Below are 7,905 nucleotides of genomic sequence, written 5' to 3'. Positions count from 1 at the left end.
GTAATGTATGAAAACACTTTCAAGCATTATGGGTATTTTATATATTTTTTGCCATTTTAATAGGTGAAAAGTGATATATCCTTGTTTTAATGTGCATTTCTTTGATGTTAGTATATGTTAATGTGTTAGACTGTGTTACTGTGTTTTTCCTAGTTCTCTTTTCACGTTTGACTACTTTAACTTTTTTTTCTTTTTTTACTAATTTGTATGTTTATTATGTACTAAGAATCGTAATCTTTAGCTTGTGTTTTCTAACATAATTTGCTCCCAGCTTTTTGTGTGTTTTGGTGTTCAGAGGTTTTGTATGTGTGCATGTATGATTTCTATTGTTGAAAACCCCATCTCCTGCTGAGGACAGCTGTTTACCCCGAGCAGTTAACTAAATTTTCCACAACACCATTTGTGGCCATTTTTCTTTATGCTGATTTTAATTCTGCTGCTGCTGCTAAGTTGCGTCAGTTGTGTCCTACTCTGTGCGACCCCACAGACGGCAGCCCACCAGGCTCCTCTGTCCCTGGGATTTTCCAGGCAAGAATACTGGAGTGGGTTGCCATTTCCTTCTCCAGGATTTTAATTCTACCTTTATTATATATTAAATTTCTGTGAATATTAGTCTATTTTAGGACACCTTTATTATGAGCTTTTGTACCCTAAATGGTTGGTTGTGTGTCATCTATTCTAAAATAAGAAACATCTCTGTCTTCTCCACTAAGTCTTGGGAAGTTCAACATTTAAATCCTTAATGGGCTTTTTTATTTTAGGAAAGAGCACATAAGAGATGAGAGTAAAAAGGGTGGTGGTTGTCCTTCCAGCATGGCTATGAAGATGGGTCACCCTAGGGTCATGACACCCTGTACCTGGTTCTCACCATTGCAGATAATGGAAAAGGCATGTAGCCAGTTCACCCTGAGCTCTGCCGATGTGCCTTCCAGCCACATGTGGGGACTTAAATGTATTGAAATTAGATAATTCAGTCTTCCATTTACACTGGACACATTTTCAGGTGCTCACTCAGCCATGTGGTTTCCTGAACAGCACGGATAACAAAACTTGTATTTCCACCATCAAATAAGGTTCTGCTAGACACCTGACCTAGATCCAGTTAAATCTGGGAAAACTGACTCATGGGTCAGAACAGAAGACAAGTGGTCACATTCTCTTGTAGGAAACCCTGCACAAAGGAAAAAATGTTACCTATCAACTGTTAGGCTAAATATTTTTCAAATGCCTTATGTAGTGTATAAACAACATTTTTTGAGAGATTTGAAGGAATAGTGTAATCTCAGATTGTCATAAAATGGCCTGATGAACAAAGAATCCAGCTTCCAGCGTTTCTGCTACTTACAGGTTAAGGTGATTATCACACCTTGAGCAGATTTGTTAGGAGGTGAGGTTCAGGTAGCGCAGGGAAGGAAAGGCAGCAAGGGCTGTCTTTAGAATTTGGTTTTCCCCAGCTCAGGTGCTGCCTAACTTCTGCTGCCCTCTGTTGTAGAGGGCCAGACTTGGAGCTCTGAAAGATAGGAGCCTAGGTGAGACTACGGGCATAATGCAGGATGTTTAGGGTTACTGTGACCAAGTGTCAGCCTTATAAGAGTGTCTGAAATGTTAGGGGAGTTTTGATCAATCTAGCTTGGTTTCTGATGGGTTAATGCTGCTGCTGCTGCTGCTGCTAAGTCGCTTCAGTCATGTCCGACTCTGTGCGACCCCATAGACGGCAGCCCACCAGGCTTCCCCGTCCCTGGGATTCTCCAGGCAAGAACACTGGAGTGGGTTACCATTTCCTCCAGTGCATGAGAGTGAAAAGTGAAAGTGAGGTCGCTCAGTCGTGTCCGACTCAGTGACCCCATGAACTGCAGCCTACCAGGCTCCTCCGTCCATGGGATTTTCCAGGCAAGAGTACTGGAGGGGGGTGCCATTGTCTTCTCCGGGTTAATGCTAAGACCTCTCATTAGTTCAGGGTGAGAGTCACTGGGCTCCTGAGTTGTCTCATGCATTTGTGGGGGAGTTGTAGCCTGATTCCAGCCCAAGTTTTAGAGAAACCTGTTTATAGAGAAAAGAGTAAAATGGGATTAGAGCTACAATTGCATAAAAAGTTTTTAAGCTCTTGAGTTTTATGCACTATTAGGTAGACGCGGGTAATTGACTATTCTAACAGGTTTTGAAGGAAAGCATGTCCATCGTGATGGGGTAGGGGGTAACACTCGGGCGTTCCAGACCCAGCTAGTTATCTAGCCCTGGGAACTGCATCGCCAGTGGCTGCAAAAAGCAGATTGCGGGACGGGTAGGTAGACTGGGCTTTCGGAGGCCGGCACGCCCCGCCCCTGACTCCGCCCGGTCCGTTGCCCCGCCCCCGGCTCCCTCTTGACCCCCCGCGCCCCGCCCCGCGGCCGAGAGCACCCCCGGCTGATTGGCCCTCAACGGCGTATCCTCGGGCGGGCAGCCCGGCCGAGGCGTCACGTGGCCGAGCGGCGTCTTGCGCGCCGAGCCGCGGGCAGACAGGCATGGACCCTCCGACCGCCAGGGCCGAGGCACTGGGCGCCGCGGAGCAGCCGCGGGGTCTGCAGCTGCCGAGGGGGCGGGAGGCGCCCCCCAGGCCAGGGGTGAGCGCGGGGCCTGGGCGCGGCCACCACCTGCGGCCGGCGGCGGGAAGTTCCGGGGGCTCGCGGGGCGGGGGCCACGGAACCGGGGAAGCGCTCCCAGCCCGCCTCCGGCAGCCCGGCCGTTTGGGCGCGCGCCCGAGCTGGAAACAGCCGGGCCGCGGGACTGCGGGGCGGGGCAACCTCGAGGACGTGAGTGGGCGCGCCGGGCTGGGAGGGCTGGCTGTTGGCTCCCGGGCGCCTTTGCGTCCTTGTTAAATGGGAGGTGATGCTGCTGACCGAGAACTGGGGCTGCTGCTGGGGGGCCTGGGCTGTGGCCAGGTGAGGGCGGCGAGGAGAGCGACTTTCCCTGAAAGATCCGTGTCCCACGGTGGGGATGCTCAGCTAAGCCAGAGCACCGGATGATGTCTCCTGCGCGCTCTCCTTTTCACTGAAACCAGAAGGCCGCGTTTGACGCAGGCTTTCTAGAAACTTGTTTTCTTTTGCGCGCCAGACCGCTCCTGGTTTCTCAAAGACTGCTATTACAGTCATGTCCTGACCTTGTTCGGTAATCCCATTTAGACGGTGAGCTTCTTGAGGGTAGGAACGCTCTATTTAGTGCTGCAAACCCGATGCGTAGTGTAGTTCCTGGCACCTTAGACACGCATATTTAACTGGATGGAAGAGGAATGCTTGTCTAAGCATCAGAGACATCCTAACCAAAATAAGATAGGGAAAATGTAGTGGTTGGCTTATAAAGAAAATAACTTAAGCGGGCAGGTAGGATGAGACTGATTTTGTCAGGCCACAGCAGGAAGATTCCTGCATTTCCTCTCCAAGATGAGAGGACGATGGTGGTCCTGGCAGAGGCGTGGAGATGAGAATGTGCAGGGCAAATGGCTGGGAACTTGGAGAGAGAATTGTGTTGGCACAAGTTGATGGAGCCTGAAGGGGCGATGTGGATGCCATGGCGAATTTTGTGCTCTAGCAATGAGGCCTGTTGAGGTTTCTGGGCAGAGTGGTGATTTACAGTGTGAGGCTGTGGCCAGATGGGTGAGTGTGGGACCCTGGTGGTCCAGTGGCTAAGACTCTGTGCTCCCAATGCAGGGGGCCCTGGTGGAGGCTCCCATATGCTGCAACTAATACCTGGTGCAGCCAAATTGGAGAAGGCAATGGCACCCCACTCCAGTACTCTTGCCTGGGAAACCCCATGGACGGAGGAGCCTGGTAGGCTGCACCCCATGGGGTCGCGAAGAGTTGGACACGACTGAGCGACTTTACTTTCACTTTTCACTTTCATGCACTGGAGGAGGAAATAGCAACCCACTCCAGTATTCTTGCCTGGAGAATCCCAGGGACGGGGGAGCCTGGTGGGCTGCTGTCTACCGGGTCGCACAGAGTCGGACACGACTGACGTGACTTAGCAGCAGCAGCAGCAGCCAAATTAAAAAAAAAAGTGGGTGGGTGGGAAGGCAGTTAGGGAGCTCTTGCAACAGAAGAGGTGAGAAGAAGTCCCACTACTAGTCAGCAGGAGTGACCAGGAGTTGTCACTGACTACTGGAAATGGAATTAGCTCATTAAATCCAGGTAGGACTAGATCGTGAGCTGTGAGCTAACTGGGGCAGGTGCCAAGCGCAGTTTAAATGTAGGGGCAAAGAAAGTGGATTTCAGCTCAATAAATGTTATATTCCTGCTGTGTGCTAGGTGTCTTCATCAGTGTTATCTCATTATAAACCTCCTGCAGGGTTAGAACAATCGTCCCCATTTCCAGAGATGGAAACCCAGGCACAGTGGCTAAAGTGGTGTGTCCCAGGTACACCGAGTGAATGGGATTGAAGTCAGGTCTTCTCATGCAGGCTGTGAACATTTCTCACCTCACTTAGAAAGAGGTCTTCACAGGTGATAGGATTTCAGGAACTCTCTCATTTTTGTTTTTGGCCATACTGCCCAGATGTGGGATCTTAGTTCCCTGACCAGGGATTGAACCCATGCCCGCCCCCCCCCCCCGCCCCCCGCTGCATTGGAAGTGCAGAGTCTTAGCCACTGGATCGGCAGGGAAGTCCCAGGATTTCAGAACTTTTGAGCAATGGAAGCAGAGAAACCTAGTGATGGCTATGAAGGAAGATGATTTCCCGTCAACAGCTGCCGATTTCCCTTCAACAACTAAAACTCGTTTGTCTTCATGTGTTGGTCAGGAGATGAAATTTGATAAAAGAGCTATTAGCTAGATAAAAAGTTAAGTAAAGGTAAAGATGAACACGGAGGTATCCACTGCGGGGAAACAGCAACTGGCCCCAGGGCTGAGGGAACAAAGGGGTGAGATTGGAATGACTAAAATGTACAAGCTCAGAGGAGAATTTCAGGGAGCTGAAATTCCAGCCTCTGAGGAGGGGGTACTGTCCTGGCTAGTTTGGAGTCTCTGAGCTTGGAGGAGGAGTCCTAAGGGCCCAGACCAATCAAGAGAGGGCCCGGTGAGGGACTTCCTTGGCGGTTCAGTGGCTAAGACTCCACGCTTCAATGCAGGCAGCCTGGGTTTGATCCCTATTCAGGGAACTAGATCCCACATGCTGCGGCAAAGAGTTCACATGCCAAAATTAAAGATCCCGAGTGCTGCAACTAAGAGGTGGTGCAGCCAAATAAATATTAAAAAATAAAAAAAAGATAGTGCCCAGCGAGGAGACTGGCTCTGTAGGTGCTGGCAGACTGTACACTGGATTCAGTAGGCACTCTGTGAAGGCAGGTGATCCTGCCGGCAGGGGTGATGCCCACAGGAATGGGAAGCAGCATGTCCCAATATAACAGGGCACAGTAGAAATGTGGGCTGCAGGGTCCTGCCCCAGCCTTACAAAGGAGGGTCTGAAAGGGTGGATATGGGGCTGAAATACTGGCCGTTCCGGAGATATACAAGTCCTGGGTCCTTGCTTTTGATTCCCACAGGCCGCTTTTGCCCCAGCTGACCACTCCAATCAGGAGAGAGCGACTGAGAACGCCACAGATCGACTAGGCAAGTAGGCGACAGAGGCTGGGGTGGCTCTTGGGAGAGACCAAGGAAGTCTGTAGTGTGAAAGCTTATCATTGCCAGAAGCCATTTCCCTCAGTGTCATTTAAACCACCTGAAGATACACACTGCCTGATTTCCTCGTGTGAGTGAAAAGACCTGGTAATGAATGGCCTTGTTTAAGACAGAACATTTTATTGAAAATAAATTATCAACCCTACTTCTAAAACTGGGAACAGAACAACAGTTTTTAAATAAGTGCTCTGGTGGCTAAAGGGCTCTGCATGCTTGTTACTGTTGCCCTCTCAGTAAGTTTGCCGAACATCTTCCTAGCAGAACATGACTAGGTTGTTGTTTTAAGATATTCTTCCTTTTGTCAATTTCTTAGCCAACGGAGCACAGAGCATCCCTCACGATAGTCCTGCCCATGGTGAGGGCACCCATTGTGAAGAGGAAGGCTTTGCTGAAGATGACGAGGATTCTGATGGGGAACCGAGTCCCTGGGAGCTGTCAGAAGGGATGTCCGGCTCTCTACACAAGGAACAGGCTGGTGATCTTTTTCACGAGGACTGGGACCTGGAGTTGAAAGCAGATCAGGGGAATCCATATGGTAGGTGCAGGGTTCCTGGGGTCCTAGGCCAGGCTCTAGTGCAGTCGGAAAGAATCCACCTGCCATTGCGGGAGATGTAAGAGATGAGGGTTTGATCCCTGGGTTGGGAAGGTCCCCTGGAATAGGAGATGGCAACCCACTCCAGTATTCTTGCCAGGAAAGTCCCATGGACAGAGGATCCTGGCAGGCTACATATAGTCCATGGGGTCACAAAGAGACGCGACTAAGCACACACAGGCCAGGCTCCTGAGACCCTCCTGCCAGATTAACCCCTAAACAGTTTGGAAGAGGGAGCCACATCTATTAGCTTTGCCTGATAGCTCTTACAGATCTGAAATTTTGGCAACAGCTCCTCTTTCATATCGGGGGGTGGGGGTGGGTGGGGGAAGTGCCAGTTTTGCATTTTATTTTGTAACAGTATGGGTCTGTTTGAATGTCGAAACAGTTACTCTCTCCAAATATCTTTGTATGAATGGAGCAGCCGCAGACAGAAGTGCTCTGTCGCTTTCTCTGCACTGCTAAAAACCTGTGTCAGAGAAGCGGGACTGTGGGTGGCCTCAGAATGAAGGTGCTTGGGATTCTCCAGCAACGGAAGACTGTGTGCATGCGTGTGTGCCCGCCTGTGCATATGTTTAAGCAAAGACGTGCAAGTGTCTGTCGTCTAGATATTTTTGGGTCTCTCTTGTCACACTCCCTCCTTCCTTTTAATCTGTCTTTTAACACTGCCTGCAGATGCTGACGACATCCAAGGTTGCCTTTCTCAAGAGGTCAGACCCTGGGTGTGCTGTGCCCCGCAAGGAGACATGATCTATGACCCCAGTTGGCACCATCCGCCTCCACTGATACCCCATTATTCCAAGATGGTCTTTGAAACGGGACAGTTTGATGATGCAGAAGACTAAGGGTGTCACTTTTGCATGGTGGGTGGGTAGGTGGGCCCCTCAGGTCAAGGTCTTCTTTCTTTGAGGTGTGAGAGGTCACATCTGAGGAAACATTCCCAGTGATCCCCCAGTCGGGCAAACGGACTGGTGTTAAATAAGGTCCTGAGTGCCCTGGGTCTGTTGTTGTTGTTTTTATAAGATCCTCCTTGGGACGTGTGAGTGTTTTATGTCTGTGTTGGGGGGAGGAATCGTGTTCTTTATAAATAAAAGAAAAAAGTGTGCTTTTGCCTATTTCCTCCCCCTTTTTCATTAGGTAATTCTGAGCAAAGCTTCCTCTCCTTCATTTAAAGCTCTTCAGTCCATTTTCAGGATTGACATATTTTGAGATGAAGGATTAAATGACTCTGTGAAAGAAAACAATATTTTGGTTTGGCCTCTGTGGATCTGGTCCTACTGACCAGAAACTGGGACCCAAGAGATGCTGGTGACTTCACGGCCGACTTCTATCCTTGTTGTGGAAAATTGACCATTTACTTAGTTAACAAGGACTTTCTGCAGGCTGGAAAATGAAATGGCAAATTAATTAAAGCAGCAACTGTATAACCCTCAATTGGCCTGAAAGGATTTTACACTCTGTTTTCCATTTAATCTTCTAATCCTTACAATTATTTACATAAGTCACTTAAAAAAATTTTTTAACCTCATTTTAGACAGGAGGAAAATAAGGCTCAAAATGTTTTGACCTCTCCCAGATCATACGGCTGGGAGATGGCAGAACTGTGACTTGATCCCACACGTGACTCTGAAGTCTTCCCGTGGTTGCCTGCGTGTGTGTGTGTG

At 49.4% G+C, this 7,905-nt stretch overlaps 1 protein-coding gene across 6 annotated transcripts; it reads left to right on the top strand.

Annotated features, from left to right (window-relative positions):
* The first annotated feature begins 2,463 nt into the window (after positions 1 to 2,463).
* Positions 2,464 to 7,675, top strand: COPRS (coordinator of PRMT5 and differentiation stimulator). Of its 6 annotated transcripts, none has more exons than XM_081579729.1 (5): positions 2,464 to 2,600; positions 5,514 to 5,580; positions 5,963 to 6,184; positions 6,917 to 7,104; positions 7,379 to 7,675. In XM_081579729.1, exons 1-4 carry the CDS (start codon positions 2,502 to 2,504, stop codon positions 7,084 to 7,086), a joined length of 558 nt encoding a protein of 185 aa, XP_081435855.1. In that variant the 5' UTR covers positions 2,464 to 2,501; the 3' UTR covers positions 7,087 to 7,104; positions 7,379 to 7,675. The 6 variants fall into 6 exon arrangements, with proteins under 6 accessions (XP_081435855.1, XP_081435853.1, XP_081435854.1 ...); XM_081579727.1 differs by having other exon boundaries at positions 2,464 to 2,789; XM_081579731.1 differs by lacking the exon at positions 2,464 to 2,600 and adding an exon at positions 2,784 to 2,918.
* Positions 7,676 to 7,905: the final 230 nt, after the last annotated feature.

Source organism: Giraffa tippelskirchi, chromosome 3 (assembly GCF_054371585.1).
Source record: "Giraffa tippelskirchi isolate mGirTip1 chromosome 3, T2T-mGirTip1v1.2.pri, whole genome shotgun sequence".
Taxonomy (NCBI): Eukaryota; Metazoa; Chordata; class Mammalia; order Artiodactyla; family Giraffidae; genus Giraffa; species Giraffa tippelskirchi.
Note: the sequence above shows the minus strand (reverse complement) of the source record. Positions and strands in the feature narration are given on the sequence as shown.

Excerpts from the sequence above, each read along its gene's own strand:
- COPRS (XM_081579727.1), top strand. The coding sequence starts at position 2,502 with ATGGACCCTCCGACCGCCAGGGCCGAGGCACTGGGCGCCGCGGAGCAG. Across the intron at positions 2,790-5,513 it reads GGCGGGGCAACCTCGAGGAC|GCCGCTTTTGCCCCAGCTGA; the intron begins GTGAGTGGGCGC and ends TGATTCCCACAG. Across the intron at positions 5,581-5,962 it reads GAACGCCACAGATCGACTAG|CCAACGGAGCACAGAGCATC; the intron begins GCAAGTAGGCGA and ends TCAATTTCTTAG.